The 19,134-nt window shown below is 42.2% G+C and overlaps 1 protein-coding gene across 1 annotated transcript in view; it reads right to left on the reverse strand.

The window, feature by feature from the left end:
* LOC129830426 (plexin-D1-like) overlaps positions 1-19,134 on the reverse strand; it is a 96,761-nt gene that overhangs the window by 50,218 nt on the left and 27,409 nt on the right. The window contains exons 8-12 of the mRNA XM_055893004.1: positions 8,881-8,980; positions 7,553-7,651; positions 5,241-5,333; positions 4,983-5,076; positions 4,104-4,261 (exon numbers count right to left, since the gene is read on the reverse strand). Coding sequence (XP_055748979.1) covers positions 4,104-4,261; positions 4,983-5,076; positions 5,241-5,333; positions 7,553-7,651; positions 8,881-8,980 — 544 coding nt within the window. The remainder of the gene's footprint in view (positions 1-4,103; positions 4,262-4,982; positions 5,077-5,240; positions 5,334-7,552; positions 7,652-8,880; positions 8,981-19,134) is intronic.

A 19,134-nucleotide genomic window follows, 5' to 3' on the forward strand; every position in this document is an offset into this window, starting at 1 on the left:
CATATTTAAAACCTTCCTTATGTCAAAATGTAATAAAATGATCACTGATTCCATAGACTATTACTCCACTCTGCGATATTTGAGATTTATCAGACACCAATATCAAACTACAGGACTGTTTTGCTATCACAGACTGGAAAATGTTCTGGGTTTCTTCCGATGGCATTGAGGAGTACACCACATCAGTCACTGGCTTTATCAATAAATGCATCGATGACATCGTCCCCACAGTGACTGTACGTACATATCCCAACCAGAAGACATGGATTACAGGCAACATTCGCACTGAGCTAAAGGGTAGAGCTGCCGTTTTTAAAGTGCGGGACTCTAACCCGGAAGCTCATGAGAAATCCTGCTATGCCCTCCGACGAACCATCAAACAGGCAAAGCGTCAACACAGGGCTAAGATTGAATCGTACCACTCCGGCTCTGACGCTCGTCTTATGCGGCAGGGCTTGCAAACTATTACAGACTACAAAGGAAGCACAGCCGCGAGCTGCCCAGTAACATGTGCCTACCAGAGGAGCCAAACCACTTCTATGCTCGCTTCGAGGCAAGCAACACTGAGGCATGCATGAGAGCATCAGCTGTTCCGGGCGACTGTGTGATCACGCTCTCTGTAGCCGACGTGAGTAAGATCTACAAAACAGGTCAACATTCACACTGCTGCGGGGCCAGACGGATTACCAGGACGTGTGCTCCGGGCATGTGCTGACCAACTGGCAGGTGTCTTCACTGACATTTTCAACATGTCCATGATTGAGTCTGTATTACCAACATGTTTCGGGCAAACCACCATAGTCCCTGTGCCCAAGAACACGAAGCAACCTGCCTAAATGACTACAGACCCGTAGCACTCACGTCCGTAGACATGAAGTGCTTTGAAAGGCTGGTAATGGCTCACATCAACACCATTATCCCAGAAACCCTAAACCCACTCCAATTTGCATACCGCCCAAAGAGATCCACTGATGATGCCATCTCTATTGCACTCCACACTGCCCTTTCCCACTTGGACAAAAGGAACACCTACGTGAGAATGCTATTCATTGACTACAGCTCAGCGTTCAACACCATAGTACCCTCAAAGCTCATCACTAAGCTAAGGATCCTGGGACTAAACAGCTCCCTCTGCAACTGGATCCTGGACTTCCTGACGGGCCGCCTCCAGGTGGTGAGGGTAGGTAGCAACACATCTGCCACGGTGATCCTCAACACTGGAGTCCCTCAGGGGTGCGTGCTCAGTCCCCTCCTGTACGCCCTGTTCACTTACAACTGCATGGCCAGGCACAACTCCAACACCATCACTGAGTTTGCAGACGACACAACAGTGATAGGCCTGATCACCGACAACGACGAGGCAGCCTACAGGGAGGAGGTCAGAGACCTGGCCGGATGGTGCCAGAATAACAACCTATCCCTCAACATAACCAAGCCTAAGGAGATGATTGTGGACTACAGGAAAAGGATGACCGAGCACACCCCCATTCTCATCAATGGGGCTGTAATGGAGCACGTTGAGAGCTTCAAGTTCCTTGGTGTCCACATCAGCAACAAACTAGAATGGTTCAAACACACCAAGACAGTCGTGAAGAGGGCACGACAAAGCTTATTCCCCCTCAGGAAACTAAAAAGATTTGGCATGGGTCGTGAGATCCTCAAAAGGTTCTACAGCTGCAACATCGAGAGCATCCTGACCGGTTGCATCACTGCCTGGTACGGCAATTGCTCGGCCTCCGACCGCAAGGCAACACAGAGGGTAGTGCGTACGGCCCAGTACATGACTGTGGCTAAGCTGCCTGGAATCCAGGACCTCGACACCAGGCAATGTCAGAGGAAGGCCCTAAAAAAATTGTCAAAGACCCCAGGCACCCCAGTCATAGACTGTTCTCTCTACTACCGCATGGCAAGCGGTACCGGAGTGCCAAGTCTAGGACAAAAAGGCTTCTCAACATTTTTTACCCCCAAGCCATAAGACTCCTGAATAGGTAATCAAATGGCTACCCGGACTATACGCATTGTGTGCTCCCCCAAACCCCTCTTTTACGCTGCTGCTACTCTCTGTTTATCATATATGCATAGTCACTTTAACTATACATTCATGCACATACTACCTCAATTAGCCCGACCAACCAGTGCCCCCGCACATTGGCTAACCGGGCTATCTGCATTGTGTCCCGCCACCCACCACCCGCCAACCCCTCTTTTACGCTACTGCTACTCTCTGTTTATCATGCCTGTATATAGCCTTGTAACTGTTATAGCCTCGCTACTGTATATAGCCTCGCTACTGTTATTTTTCACTGTCTTTTTAGTGTTGTTTTTATTTCTTTACTTACCTATTGTTCACCTAATACTTAAAAAAAAATTTTTGAAATTGCACTGTTGGTTAGAGCGTGTAAGTAAGCATTTCACTGTAAGGCACATGTGACAAATATGATTTGATTTCCCATCAGGGAATCATTACAGTAGTCTAAATTGTGGCAATTAATTCTATAGTGTTTTCTGAGAGTCTCTCCTCTGGCACTAGAGTCCTGCATCGGGCAACAACAACAAAACTGTCAGTGGTTCTAGAGTTAAGAGAGAACTTGGATAAATACAATGCGTGAATTTTGCTTGACATGGTGGGCTTTTGGTTTCTCTCCCTCTAAAAACCGCAATAAATAATTCTATAGAACAAACTGTCTTTATTTACAAATTAGTAAGAATGTCTCGCCCCATGTTCAAGAACGGCCTTTTTCCCTTTATTCAGATTACAATCGCTCACTTTCGGTCATTTGAAATGAAATCTTCTCCAAAATATCATTTTTTACCAAGTTAATCTGCTCATGTTGTGTGTTTTCAATTATTTGTGACATTGTGGCATTTAAATCATATTGAAGATAGAAGCCGCCTCTTAATGAGTTCCGAGAGCCGATCTGTTATCCAACGATTAGTTTAATAGCCCGGCTACTGTTGGTGTGAAAATCCCTCCCAATTTGCAATTTATTTGATGCTTAAGTACTCTAAAGTTTTACAGAGTAACTGCTCATCAACATCTTTATGCTTTCGTTCATAAAATAACAATAAAAAAAACTTTCAAAATGCAGATGTTTATTTCAACTTCTGTACAGTAAACCCCAGCTCCACGACCACGGGTAAAACCTTGCTGAGATGAAATATTTGTTGGAATTTGTTGGAATGTTGCATAATTTAGTTTCTCAAGCCAAAACGTCTTGATGGCCTTCACCAGTTCATCTTTGTTTGTAGGCTTGGCAGAGTTACGGATACATTTTTCAGAATAAAGTAGGCTATTGAAGGCAACAAATTGTTGCTTACTGGAAGATCCATAAGAAAGTCATCCAATTGTTATAATAGGATTTGAAGCAACAGCCTAACTCCGTGTGGTGAACTATTTCACCACCGTTTCATAATGCTCTGAGACAAGCATGGGACTGGTCTCGATAAATCAATGCGATTTTTATTTTCACAAAATCTCCGTTTGGGTATTGGTTAGCCTACAATTAGGGTGTGGAAATGTTAGGATTATTTTGCTCTTGGTCAGCCTACTCCTTACCGGTCACGTTGTACAGCGCCATATTGTCCTAATGGACACCCTCAGGGTTTTGTTTTTTGTTTTTCTTGGAATAAAAACACCATAATCTTAATCCAATTAATTAAACTACATTTCTTAAAATCAATCCCATATACTATGTTCTCACAAAAAAAGTACAGCCAATATTAAAAACTGTCAAATGCTTCTCAAAAATCCCCTCTGGTGGTCAAACTAGCACTAACTAGCATTAATGGCAACAATGGCTGACAATTAAATAAAGTACCATAGAATTCTGCGGCAGCCTGCAAGGTGTGCTGCAGTATGACACAACTTTAAAGGAAGAACCACTGTACACTAGAGTATAGGTTCAGTCTTATGGATCTTGCGGATGGGACATTGTGTGTGTGTGTGTGTGTGTGTGTGTGTGTGTGTGTGTGTGTGTGTGTGTGTGTGTGTGTGTGTGTGTGTGTGTGTGTGTGTGTGTGTGTGTGTGTGTGTGTGTGTGTGTGTGTGTGTGTGTGTGTGTGTGTGTGTGTGTGTGTGTGTGCGTGCGTGCGTGCATTCCTACCTTGGTGATCTCGGGGTCAGGACACTGGCTATTCATATACTGGCAGTCATTCCTGGGTCTACAGCTGTTGTCACACCAGCCACACAGATGTCCCAGGTTCTCACGTCCCCAACACTGGGAACAGTCCCCATTGCCCACCCCACAGTTATACACCTCCACTGAGAGAGAAAAAGGGAGAGGGAGAGGGAGAGAGCTTTATTATTACAATACAGCATGCTAGCAACATACAGGCAACATCACGTAACCATCACGTAACCGTATGAATATATTATACTGAGCCTATGTCAGATGCTTTGGATAAAAAAGATTTTCAGCATAATAGAAATAACAGACAGACATATGAACAGAAAGAAAAGAGAAACAGATGAGCATGTCCATGTTCCAGCACCTCCCATAGAGAAATCACGTGCGCTTGTGTGTGTGTTTTGATGACTGAGCACGGTATGAAGCATCAATCTTGTAATAAAGTAGGCCGTATTTCTGGCTGTGGGCCAGGGCTGTTCTTCTGCTCTAAGGGCTCACATGGTAAACACATGGCCTGTTAACTTTGAGAATATGCTGGCATCTGGGCGTGTGTGTGTGTGTGTGTGTGTGTGTGTGTGTGTGTGTGTGGTTTTACTATCCTTGTGGGTAACAGAAGTCCTCGCAAAGATAGCAAAACAAGGATATTTCGGGTCCTCACAAGGAAAGAGGCTATTTTAGGGATTATGTTTAGGGTTAGAATGAGTGTTAGGTTTAGGAGATAGGGTTAGGTTCAGGGTTAGGGGTTTGGTGTCAGGGTTAAGTTTAGGGAAAATAAGATTTTGAATGGGAATAAATGTTTTGGTCCACACAAGTATAGTAAGACAAATGTGTGTGTGTGCGTGCATGCGCTCATACCTGTCATGGGTTTAGGGCTGTCGATGTATTTGTCCAGGTGTCCCTTTCTACGCAGACTGAGCTGAAACACCTGACTCCTCTCCACAGTGGTTAGCTATATGGTAAGAGAGACAAGCCCGCTGATTGGCCATTTCACCATACACTACCAGTAAGCATGGCTTCAATTGGCCATACACTAAATAGCTTATTTCTTATTGGCCCTTTACAAAGATTGTGTTGCGTGACAGCTACTCTTGGAACATGATTGGTTGTACTCACCGTCACTCCACTGCACTTGACCCCTGAGCTGTCCTCCAACCATCGGAAATCATACCGCTGCTCGTTCCCAAAGTCACACTCTAGCTCCTCCCCCTACAGAACAAAACAATACAGCCATGTCGTCATAGCAATGACATTTCATTTAGAAACCAATCAGAGGGGAGGCACAGTCTGACATCACCCAGGGAAACAGAGTTTATGGTGACACATTTTGGGGTTTGCACATCTTGTTATGTCTTTATTTTCCTCATCCTAGCTAGTCCTGCAGCTTAGATGCCAATCGGTTTCTGCTTCAGCCAGCTGCTTTGGAAATGTCATGCCAAACATTGGCAAGAGAACATTGGCAAGAAAGCGACAAGTTAGCTAAAGCAACCGCCTGGCCCCCAGAAAACTCCATATATTCACAATAGTTTGTTTTGGAGCTACAAATAGTGTCTCTTTATTCAGAGTGTGCACTTCCTCCAGTTCCATTATCAGCCTGGTGGCTGTTTCGTTTAGTTGAGCTAACATACCTATCAGTCGATCAGGGCTCATGTTAAATGGTTCATGAGTGTTACATGCACTATGTAGGGAATAGAGTGTCATATGACAAACGATAACAAGGACCTGGCTGGGAGAGAACTCTGTCCTCCTGAATAGTTGGTAACCATTGACAACCCTGGGAGCGGAGGAATGCAAAACATCTAAATAGCCCAGGATAATTGTCCCTGCCAGGCAGAATTTAGAATCCATTAATAATTCATCGTATTCATCAACATCTGGACGGTAAAGTCCCCTACCTCAGCAACTCATCTGGGATGCAGAGGGGTTCACTATGAATTCACATTTCAGCCAAAACATCAGGAGATACGACCACACATTTTGTGTGTAATAGTGTACATGTTAGGAAGAGAAGTGCAGTCAGTCTACTCTAAGTGCTTGTAGTCAGTCATAAGGTATGTATGAACAGTTACATATGGATTGATTTAACATGTTATAATAGGCCAGAATAAGTCACTCGGGCTCCCGAGTGGCACAGCAGTGTAAGGCACTGCATCTCAGTGCAAGAGGCGTCACTACAGTGCCTGGTTCGAATCCAGGATGTATCACATCTGGCCATGATTGGGAGTCCCATAGGGCGGCGCACAATTGGCCCAGCGTCATCCGGGTTTGGCCGGGGTAGGCAGTAATTGTAAATAAGAATTTGTTCTTAACTGACTTGCTAAATAAAGGCTAAAAGAATATATTTAAAAAAAGTATATGACTGTGGTGCTTTGAACTGTAAAACATTTACCCTTTCACATTACATTGTTTATTTTCCTTCTGCTTTCGACTATGTTTCCCTGATTCATAAAGATCTTCTCTGAATAGTCATTGCGTTCTTTGCCCCAGATAGACTATATGCCAATTTGAGGCATAGAGCCATGTTTAAACAAGCTAAATAATAGCAAGGAATGCCATGTCAAGCTAGTTTGGTCTTCCCACTGTAGTATGAGACCTCCTTTTCTATACTTTACAACACATATACATCTGACTCACAGCAAAGCTGATGACATTGATCAACTGAATAGAAATAATAACAGCTATCAAAGGTTGATTATATCTATGCCAATAAACTGTGTGTGTGTGTGTGTGTGTGTGTGTGTGTGTGTGTGTGTGTGTGTGTGTGTGTGTGTGTGTGTGTGTGTGTGTGTGTGTGTGTGTGTGTGTGTGTGTGTGTGTGTGTGTGTGTGTGTGTGTGTGTGTGTGTGTGTGTGTGTGTGTGACTAACTGTCTGTCGCCATAGAAACCCAGTCAGAGAGTGTGTGAAAGGGCACAGGGTTATGGTTATGACTGGCCAGACCTGGCAACTAGTCAGAGATGGAATGTCACAAGCTAACAGAGTCAGACCCTCATCACTTTTTTCCTCCAATAAATTGAGGTTAGGATTCGGGTTATACAGACTGATCTGAGATCAGTGTCTGAAGGTAAAAAGTGTCTAAAAGTGAAAAGATAGGGCAAATAGTACTAAAGATTGCTATGTGTTCGTTGAATGTCTCCATATGTCTGTGAATGCCTGTATATCTACTGAGAGATAAGATATCAGAGAACCTGGTGGTAACAGACGGCTAAAAGGTGTTTCAAATAAGTGAGGAGATAAAGCCATTCATCATTCTGATTCTAACCTCTTCATTGCAGTCACTGCAGATGTCTCAGCTCATTCCCAAAGAGCAACCACTGAGGGGTTCACTATCATTCCCGCAAATCTCCCTCTAAGAGCCTGAATCTCTTCACTCCTATCTGGCTGTACCACATTTAGTATAGAATGTAACAGGGGCTACTGTATATTGTACCTGTACCACGTTGTCTAGGAACAGGGTGAAGTTCTGGGTCATCCCCGAGGGCGAAGGTGCAACATTCTTTGCCACAAGACTTGGACAGAAAGTAGCATTCTGGGGGACAGGAAGTGACACACACACACACTCAGGGGTTAAAAAAAAAACAATGGTTCCCCTGCAGACATCCGCTTCCAAAAATACCTGTCCTGTTTATGTAGCTGAGAGGAGGAGGAGGAAATGAGAGGGTGAAGCTCCGCTCTACTCAGAGTGAAACAACATCCTAAAATGGAGGGTTGGTGAGGGATTAGAAAAACAGGCACACCGGAAGGCAAAGATGGCGGAATAATGGCAGGATGGGGCTCAACGCAGAAAACCAGACTTAAAAAATGTTATGTCCAGCTAACAGACTAACAGCGCCAAGCTCACTCTGACTCACCTAACCACACTCCTTCAGAGTACACCAGTTTCTATGGACTCAATCAGACTGTGCGTGGGGATCCAAACAGTGGCAGGGCAACGTTGCTTCTCTAACACCAAAGGCAGTATGAGAGAGGGGTGGCTGGCTGTACCACAGCAGTGATGCTGTCAGAACCTAGGTATGCTCAGAGGAGGTGAGTAGTGTGTCTAAGGGGTTGTGATAGCTTCAATGAACATAACGAGCATTTCCTGCCGTAACATAACACTACTTAAAGGGATAGCTGTTCTCACAACAATTAAAGTTTGACTGAGATTTTTACATCTCAAAAGAGGTTTAATATTGAGATCAGTCCTCCATGCCAGATTTGGACCATTTTAAAAACATCATTACTAACAAACATGTTCAGATGAAAGCAGCTCCCACTCTGGCACCATACACACTAACTATACACCAGGGCACCATTATATGGCACTGTACAGTAGACAGGAAAAACGGTGAAACAGTGAGCCTATTCTTCACACTGGTTCCAGGGGGCCTATCAAAAAGCCACCACCACGAAGAACTGGGAGAGAGAGCCCTGAGAAGTTCAGAGAGGCTTTAACATGGCCCATTATCTCGTTAGGAGTCTGTTAACCATGTCTCCCTGTGTTTTATGGGCTGCTTCAAAAATAGCTGACAACAGTAAGATAGCTTTAACCTGGTACGACTGGCCGGAATGTTACACGAGGCCAAATCAGAATGGACTGAGATCATCATAGGAGCTTCTGATTGGTTGCCATCGATCTAGGGTTTAGTTTGACATTTCCCCCGCTAATGTTTAAGGCTGGGACTAGTGGGGAATGGATCCTCGATCTGTAACTAATAGAGCTACTTCTAAACTAGCCAGTGTTTCTGACCGGAGTGGTTTAACAGAGGGCTAACTCACCTCTAGCAGGCTATGTTTGGAGTCGTCTTTCGAGGAGAGGCAAGAGTGGCTGTCCTGGTCCCAGTAACACCTCCACCTGGTGCTCAGACAGCTGATACATCTGACACACAGGAGAACACACATAAATAAGGGTTAGACCAGCGTTTCCCAAACTCAGTTTTGTTTTTTGCCGTAGCACTACATAGCTGATTCAAATAATCATCTAATCATCCAGCTTTGATTATTTGAATCTGCTGGCCAAACACACACACATGAGACCTGGAACCTTTAGTGAACACAGTGGACGAAGCAACATGCAAGGTCAAACAGGGTTACACTGGCTACGAGAGAAGATACTAAACATCGAGTTCCACTATTCACGAGGAGAGCTGTGAAGGCAGGAATCCCTGACAGAGCTGTGTGCATGCGTGTGTGTGTGTTTTCCCAGATAGCAGCCCAAATAAGAACACCTCCACTGTGTGTCACTCTATTGCCTGTGGGTGGAAGACAGATGTCCCCACACCAGGAGTGATAGCGCCTTCAGTGATACCCTGTCTGTCTCATAACAACCATGGGAGAAGGGGTGCCAGCTTGCCAATTAAGCGAGGGGAGATGAAGGGGTTTGCAGGAACGTGATTTGCTGGGTGTGTGTGGGGGAGGGTGATTAGAAGCAGACGACCCACTCCAGGGATTCTTATCAGGCAGCTTTTTTGTTTTAGCTAAATGACTCTCACTCACAAACACATACACAGAAACACGCCCCCCCCGCTCTCCCTCTCTCACACTGCTCGTCATATAGAGTCATTCTGAAAACCCACCCCTGACCCTCACACACTGAACACACAGATGAGCTCTTAATCTCAGGCCTCTCAGTGAGCACTGTGATTCAACACACACTCTCAGTCTCTGTCAAGGAGAAAGCTGTTAGGGAGAATCAGGGGCTCAACTTTCACTTTCACGGGGACATTTTTATTTTTGCACTGTGATACTGTGTTGCCCCTTTTTTTGAGTTGTAAAAGCAAGCAGAGCAGAAACTGGTTACTCTTTATTTGACTGATGTAGCTGTCGAGGTAACTGTTGCTTAGACTAAAAGGCAAAAATGATTTATTACCATGTAACGTTAGCCAATGTTCAATCCCCTCTCGCCTGAAGTTCTGTCAGATAGCAGTATCTAACAGCTGTTGTGTGTATGGAAATGTTTTTGTCCCGTTTCAACAGAAGTAAATGAACCTGGCTAGTTTTCGGGCAATAATGTAACATTAGAGCTAGCCAAAAGTTGGCTAACGTTAGCTAGCTTGCTGACTAAATGTATGTATTATTTTTGCCTCAATCACACTAGACCTGAATCAAACGATGAAACCAGTGGCCAAACGATTGAAGACAAATATACTGACATTTTTTGACAGCGCAATGTGAGTTTTTATTAGAGTCAGTATAGCAATGTAACGTTATTAATCTGTCCGTTTCCTTAGCAAATTCAGTACTTTTCATACTGACACAGTATAAACAGCTCTACAGGCTACTCTGTCATGGCGCACAGTCAGTACACAGCACAATATTGATGAAGATGAATGGATACAGATATGTTTGAATGCGCAGTCATGTTCATATCATCTCAGACATAAATGACTGCACTTTAAGACCATCCATAGAACATCCTATATGCCAGTGAAACTGAATATCATGCCCTCAGAAATGTAATTCGTCTGCTGGAAGTGTAAAACACAAAAGGGGACACATTTGCATATGTTATGATCTTGTGAAGGCTGGCTGAATTCTGGCAAAGAGTATGATTTGATTTATTAGATTCACTAGATTTGATTTATTTATTTTACCTCAGCAGGTCTACAGATTCTTATCCCTGTTTTTGTTTGCTTGGAAATGTTGATACTGGAGACTGTTATAAGAAGAAACTATGTAACCTAGCATGTATAGTGGCTAATAAATGCATTGCCATTAATTGGAAGGTTGGTTATCCTACCACAATGTCAAAATTAATGGCAGAAATGTCAAATTGTGTATCAATAGATTTGATGTATTACAAGATTAAGGGTATACTGTGCAACTTTCATAAGGTCTGGGTGCCTGTTTGACAGAAGGGGTCTGTATTGAAAACATTCAATTCTTTTTGTCATACAGTCGCAAATAAAACAATTATTTTCATGGCACACGAGACACCTGTGTGATTTGGTCTGTCTCAGTGGACTAATCCATTGAGGAGGCCCAGTGGTGTAAAGTACTTTAAAGTATAAAATACTTTAAAGTAGCCTACTACTTAAGTAATTTTTTAGGTGTATCTGTACTTTACTTTGCTATTTATAGTTTTGACAAATTTTACTTTTACTCCACTAAATTCTTAAAGAAAATAATGTACTTTTTACACCATATACATTTTCCCTGATACCCAAAGGTACTTGTTACATTTTGAATGCCCGAGAGCACAGTGTGGTGTGAAATCTGTGAATGTATTCAAAAGTTTTTAAAATGGTATAAACTGCCTTAATTTTGCAGGACCCCGGGAACGGGGATTCATACTAAATACAAATACAAATGCTTAGCAAGACAGGAAAATGGTCCAATTCACGCATTTATCAAGAGAACATCCCTGGTCATCCCTGAACATCGCTGCCTCTGATCTGGCAGACTCACTAAACACAAATGCTTTGTTGGAAAATTATTGTCGGAGTGTGCTGCCGGCTATCCATGAATAAAATGTACAAAAACAATTGTGCCATTTGGTTTGCTTAATATAAATGGAATTTCAAATGATTTATACTTTTACTATTGATTATTAAGTGTATTTAAAACCAAATGCTTTCTAGACTTTTACTCAAATAATATTTTACTGGGTGACTTTCACTTTTACTTCAGTTATTTTCTATTAAGGTATCTTTACTTTTACTCAAGTATGACAATTGGATATTTTTTCCACCACTGAGGAGGCCGTGGGGATGCCACGGTCCAAGAATATGGGAATTGTGGCTCAGATGCACAAGGCACGTCTCCAGAATGCGCTCTCTCCCGCCATTTTGTGGGTATTCATTGTTTCATAACTTTTTTTTTTTATTTCATTTTTTTTATTTCACCTTTATTTAACCAGGTAGGCTAGTTGAGAACAAGTTCTCATTTGCAACTGCGAACTGGCCAAGATAAAGCAAAGCAGTTTGACACATACAACACAGAGTTACACATGGAGTAAACAAACATACAGTCAATAATAAAGTTGGGGGGAAAAAGTCTATATACAGTATGTGCAAATGAGGTAGGATAAGGGAGGAAAAGGCAATAAATAGGCCATGGTAGCAACGTAATTACAATATAACAATTAAACACTGCAATGGTAGATGTGCAGAAGATGAATGTGCAAGTAGAGATACTGGGGTGCAAAGGAGCAAGATAAATAAATAAATACAGTTTGGGGATGAGGTAGTTGGATGGGCTATGTACAGGTGCAGTGATCTCTGAGCTGCTCTGACAGCTGGTGCTTAAAGCTAGTGAGGGAGATATGAGTCTCCAGCTTCAGTGATTTTTGCAGTTCTTTCCAGTCATTGGCAGCAGAGAACTGGAAGGAAAGGCGGCCAAAGGAAGAATTAGCTTTGGGGGTGACCAGTGAGATATGCCTGCTGGAGCACGTGCTGCTATGGTGACCAGTGAGCTGAGATAAGGCGGGGCTTTACCTAGCAGAGACTTGTAGATGACCTGGAGCCAATGGGTTTGGCGACGAGTATGAAGCGAGGGCCAGCCAACGAGAGGTCGCAGTGGTGGGTAGTGGTGGGTAGTATATGGGGCTTTGGTGACAAAACGGATGGCACTGTGATAGACTGCATCCAATTTGTTGAGTAGAGTGTTGGTGGCTATTTTGTAAAGGACATCGCCGAAGTCGAGGATCGGTAGGATGGTCAGTTTTACGAGGGTATGTTTGGCAGCATGAGTGAAGGATACTGAGTTGCGAAATAGGGGGCTAATTCTAGATTTCATTTTGGATTGGAGATGCTTAATGTGAGTCTGGAAGGAGAGTTTACAGTCTAACCAGACACCTAGGTATTTGTAGTTGTCCACATATTCTAAGTCAGAATCGTCCAGAGTAGTGATGCTGGACGGGCGGGCAGGTGCGGGCATCGATCGGTTCAAGAGCATGCATTTAGTTTTACTTGCATTTAAGAGCAATTGGAGGCCATGGAAGGAGAGTTGTATGGCATTGAAGCTTGTTTGGGGGTTAGTTAACACAGTGTCCAAAGAAGGGCCAGAGGTATACAGAATGGTGTCGTCTGCGTAGAGGTGTATCAGAGAATCACCAGCAGCAAGAGCGACATCATTGATGTATACAGAGAAGAGAGTCGGCCCGAGAATTGAACTCTGTGGCACCCCCATAAAGACTGCCAGAGGTCCGGACAACAGGCCCTCCGATTTGACACACTGAACTCTATCAGAGAAGTAGTTGGTGAACCAGGCGAGGCAATCATTTAAGAAACCAAGGCTATTGAGTCTGTCGATAATAATGTGGTGATTGACAGAGTCGAAAGCCTTGGCCAGGTCAATGAATACGGCTGCACAGTAATGTCTCTTATCGATGGCGGTTATGATATCATTTAGGACCTTGAGCGTGGCTGAGGTGCACCTATGACCAGCTCTGAAACCAGATTGCATAGTGGAGAAGGTACGGTGGGATTCGAAATGGTCGGTAATCTGTTTGTTAACTTGGCTTTCAAAGACCTTAGAAAGGCAGGGTAGGATGGATATAGGTCTGTAGCAGTTTGGGTCTAGAGTGTCTCTCCCTTTGAAGAGGGGGATGACCGCGGCAGCTTTCCAATCTTTAGGAATCTCAGACGATACGAAAGAGAGGTTGAACAGGCTAGTAATAGGGGTTGCAACAATTTCGGCAGATCATTTTAGAAAGAGAGGGTCCAGATTGTCTAGCCCAGCTGATTTGTAGGGGTCCAGATTTTGCAGCTCTTTCAGAACATCAACTATCTGGATTTGGGTGAAGGAGAAATGGGGGAGGCTTGGGTGAGGTGCTGTGGGGGGTGGAGGGCTGTTGATCGGGGTAGCGGTAGCCAGGTGGAGAGCAAGGCCAGCCGTAGAAAAATGCTTATTGAAATTCTCAATTATAGTGGATTTATCAGTGGTGACAGTGTTTCCTAGCCTCAGTGCAGTGGGCAGCTGGGAGGAGGTGCTCTTATTCTCCATGGACTTTACAGTGTCCCAAAACTTTTTTGAGTTTGTAATACAGGATGCAAATTTCTGCTTGAAATTGTTCTTCATTGTTTGCTGTGTCTATCAATTCCCCGTTACATACATCACCAGCAATAGTTTACATTTACTGTTAATTCCCATAATGTCTAATCTGCAATGTGTGTTTGGTTATGGTAATGTTGGACATGTGTTTTGCAGAACTCACAATCTATGCTACACTTGTAAGAAACAAATTTTTGTTAATTTCATTCCATTTATGAGTTTTGTCAATTTATTCATCGTCTTTTGCTTAAAAAACTCCTGTCAATGTTGAGTAAGGACGTGAACCTGATTACACATATAGAATTAGGACTAGGCTACCTGGCCTGCATGCAAATGTAGGCCTATAAATGATCCATTTGTGGATGTCTGATAGTATTTCTGATTGTCTTAACTCAGACTCTGTGCAGCTTCTCAAAGTATTTTTTCTTCACCTCGAACAGGAAGTAAACAAAGTCAGATTTTTAGAATCAATTGAGAATGACAATAGTTCCTCAAAGTACTTGAACAATATTTTCAGCTCTCTCCCTTTCCATAACTACTCGGCATTAAAGGGAAAAAGTAATGCTCTGATCCAGTGGAAACGTCATAAAATACCTGATTACTTCTTCAGCCTTGCACAAATAGCCTAAGGCTGTGTCTGTCCCGACGTCACTGGCGGGGGAAACTCTGAGTGCCCAAAATTGTTTATACAATGTTTAACGTTTTCTAGTGCGAGTAGACCAGGTTGATAGCTTTATAAAATGTTTCAGACAGGCCCTGAATAGACAATATGATTTATCAGATATTTATTTTTATTAGGATATTTTCTACCTGCAGGCTGCAATGCTTTTATGCGTTGGCTTTATGTAGATTATTATTACATAGTTGGCAATGGCAATATACGTTTAGATTTGTATTATTTTAATTTAGATATAGAATGTAGATTAACCACAGACAATGATTTTGAGATACAAAGACTATTATAAGTTAAATAAAACTGCTCCATGAAAATGTGCATATGAAATCATAATTGGCACGCAGATTGGTAGAAATGGTAAGATAAATTGACACTACAAATGGAAAAGGTTGCTGACACCGGGTGTAGCCTATTACTAGCAACTTCAGGAGCATAATGGTAGAATCTGCAAAGCAGCAGGAGAAGGAGGGTCGGGAACTTTTTCTACTTCTTCTGGTTAGGCTATCTTGATCTCTGGCTCCCTCATTAGTAATTTGTAATTTGTTGATTGTCTTCCTTATTTAATCAAACAGCGTGCTTAAAGCATCAGACAAGTTCAGTAAGCCTACATATAGTTGCTTTTATAAAAACACATAGGGTGTGTCTATATAGGCTAAGGAAAACTACATGTTTTAAAATGTTGATCAATCGATTGGTCAAAAGAAAAGACTACTTTTCGTGGACCAAGATTTTTTTTAGTCGGGGACAGTCCTAGTAGAAATGTGGTAAATGTGCTTTAGATGACCCAAAATTCTGAGGGAGAACCCCCTGCCAGGTTATGTCCCCCCCACTTCTAAAACAAAAGTTACGCCCCTGGGGAGAATATACAGTTGAAGTCGGAAGTTTACATACCCTTAGGTTGGAGTCATTAAAACTCGTTTTTCAACCACTCCATACATTTCTTGTTAACAAACTATAGTTTTGTGCATGACACAAGTAATTTTTCCAACAATTGTTTACAGACACTTATAATTCACTGTATCACAATTCTAGTGGGTCAGAAGTTTACATACACTAAGTTGACTGTGCCTTTAAACAGCTTGGGAAATTCCAGAAAATGATGTCATGGCTTTAAAAGCTTCTGATAGGCTAATTGACATAATTTGAGTCAATTGGAGGTGTAGCTGTGGATGTATTTCAAGGCCTACCTTCAAATGCAGTGCCTCTATGCTTGACATCATGGGAAAATCAAAAGAAATCAGCCAAGACCTCAGAAAAAGAATTGTAGACCTCCACAAGTCTGGTTCATCCTTGGGAGCAATTTCCAGACGCCTGAAGTTACCACGTTCATCTGTTTAAAGAATAGTACGGAAGTATAAACACCATGGGACGATGCAGCAGTCATACCGCTCAGGAAGGAGACGCGTTCTGTCTCCTAGAGATGAATGTATTTTGGTGCGAAAGATACAAATCAAACCTTGTGGAGATGCTGGAGGAAACAGGTACAAAAGTATCTATATCCATAGTAAAACAAGTCCTATATCGACATAACCTGGGACTGGTGCACTTCACAAAATAAAATGTATCATGAGGAAGGAAAATTATGTGGATATATTGAAGCAACATCTCAAGACATCAGTCAGGAAGTTAAAGCTTGGTCGCAAATGGGTCTTCCAAATGGACAATGACCCAAAGCATAGTTCCAAAGTTGTGTCAAAATGGATTAAGGACAACAAAGTCAAGGTATTGGAGTGGCCAGTTCTGTGGGCAGAACTGAAAAAGCATGTGCGAACAAGGAGGCCTACAAACATGATTGTTACACCAGCTCTGTCAGGAGGAATGGGCCAAAATTCACCCAACTTATTGTGGGAAGCTTGTGGAAGGCTACCTGAAACGTTTGACCCAAGTTAAAACTTTAAAGGTAATGCTACCAAATGCTAATTGAGTGTATGTAAACTTCTGACCCACTGGGAATGTGATGAAATAAATAAAAGCTGAAATAAATCATACCCTCTACTATTATTCTGACATTTTACATTCTTAAAATAAAGTGGTGATCCTAACTGACCTAAGACAGGGAATTTTTACTAGGATTAAATGTCAGGAATTGTGAAAAACTGAGTTTAAATGTATTTGGCTAAGGTGTATGTAAACTTCCGACTTCAACTGTACATTTTTAAAGGGGGAGAAAGGGACGGTCAGAGGGAGGAATGAGACAGAGGCATAGTGAAAGAAACAAGAGTGACAGTGAAAGAGAGAGAGGAAAAAGGGGGAGGTGTGTGGAAGAAAGTGAAAAGCGCTTCACCTAGAAACCTCATCGACACAACTCATCCCACCAAAACAGACAGAATCGACTTTTTTTTCAACCCACTTTTAATCCAAATCGAATGTCATGGTGATTTTTTTTTGTTGTTGAGTTCACATTGAATTATTGTTAATTGAAAACTCAGCCAAATGTAAATCACAAATAGACGTTGAACTGATGTTTGTGCCCAGTGGGCTGTGAGAGCGCACTCTCAACACACAAACACACCCTTCTGGATACAAACACAGACGCAAGGCCCACAGAACCAAGAAATCAGGATTCGCTCCAAACACAGAACAAAATAAGCCTGAATCCAGTTACAGTGTGATGGTGAAACTCTAGTTTACACAGACAGCCTCTCTCAGTCAAACTCGTCTTTCTGCAATTATTAAAGGTCCAATGCAGCCATTTTCATATCAGAATCAAATCATTTCAAGTACCTTACTGTGATTGACAATTTGAATTGAAAACAAAAAGGAACAAAAATAGCTTATTAGTAAACAGCAATTTCTCAAGTAAGAATTTAGCTAGGACTGTGTGGGAGTGGTCTGAGTAGGGTGGGGAAAACTGAAAATGTCCTGTTATTGGCAGAGAGGTTTAAAACTATCTTTCTTATTGGTCTATTAACAAATTTACCGCATGGTGATGTCACCGTGGAAGGCAAAAACTCCATCCCACCAAAACAAACTGAATCTTCATGCAGTCTTTTCAATCAGCTCTTACACTAAAATGGCATTATCATCATTTTCACAATTTCAAAGTATTATTCCAACCTCATAGAGTGGAAATGTATATACAACACAGGAACACACGTTTTGGACAGCACTTTGCCTTGATGAGAGCAACTTGAAGTGGTTAAAAGTGGATAGAGTATCTGAGGTCTTCCGTTTGCGGCCCTGCACTCTTCCTGTGAGAATGGCACTTAGCTCATTATCACCTTCAACAATACATTCTAACTTCACACCTTCAGACCTCACCGAGGACACAGGGGCATGCAAAAACACACACACATGCAACTTCTTACATATCATCTTTGAGATTTAACGTGTAATGAAAAGTACTATATAAATGACATATATTATTATTGTACACCTGCATAACACACAGACAACTCGATTTTCACACCTCTAAACCAATCTGACAAGTTCCAACAGTTTGCTGCTCTGAATGCACAAACATACACATTGTCATTTATACGTACGCACACATACATTATACACATTACACTATACACATGACACATGCTGTACATTAGCCACAGCTCTCCACAGGAAAAGCATGAACAGGACTAGCCACAGCGCTAACTTAGCCAAGTAGCTTACTTCTACGGCCACACTACATACATTTGACATGGCATACCTTGTCAAGACTTCAACCAGGCTGAATTTAAACTATTCAAATAGATATAGAAAAATATTTAACTATCATTCCCCTCACTGAGTACAGAGGGAAAGCTATTCAATTCAAGAAACTATATTTACCCCAAATAAACAATGGTTGCTAGTCAAAACATAGTATTGTAGACCACATAAAACAACATGAGAGACACTGTATATAGCCAACCAACAACATACAGCATATACAAGACAAATATAGGCAATACAGCACCACTCACTGACACCAACGCTGATTTCAATAGCTCTGCCACCAGAGGCGTCATGACCCACTGCAATTGTGGTACAGTGAGCTAAAAGTGAAATAATCTGTCTGTAAACAATTGTTGGAAAAATGACTTGTGTCATGCACCTAACCAACTTGCCAAAACTATAGTTTGTCAAGAAGAAATTTGTGGAGTGTTTGAAAAATTTGATTTAATGACTTCAACGTAAGTGTATGTCAACTTCCGACTTCAACTGTATACGTACATAGTTATTTTCAAAGAAAGATATGGTGGTTGGAAGTGATGCAGACAATTACATTGATACAATCTATCTGCAATATTAAAACTGTTCTACCCCCGCCCCCAAAAAAAGGATTCAGACCCCTTGACTTTTTCCACATTTTGTTACGTTATAACCTTATTCTAAAATGTATTAAATTGTTTCTTTCGTTCATCAATCTACACACAATACCCCATACA

Source organism: Salvelinus fontinalis, chromosome 31 (assembly GCF_029448725.1).
Source record: "Salvelinus fontinalis isolate EN_2023a chromosome 31, ASM2944872v1, whole genome shotgun sequence".
Taxonomy (NCBI): Eukaryota; Metazoa; Chordata; class Actinopteri; order Salmoniformes; family Salmonidae; genus Salvelinus; species Salvelinus fontinalis.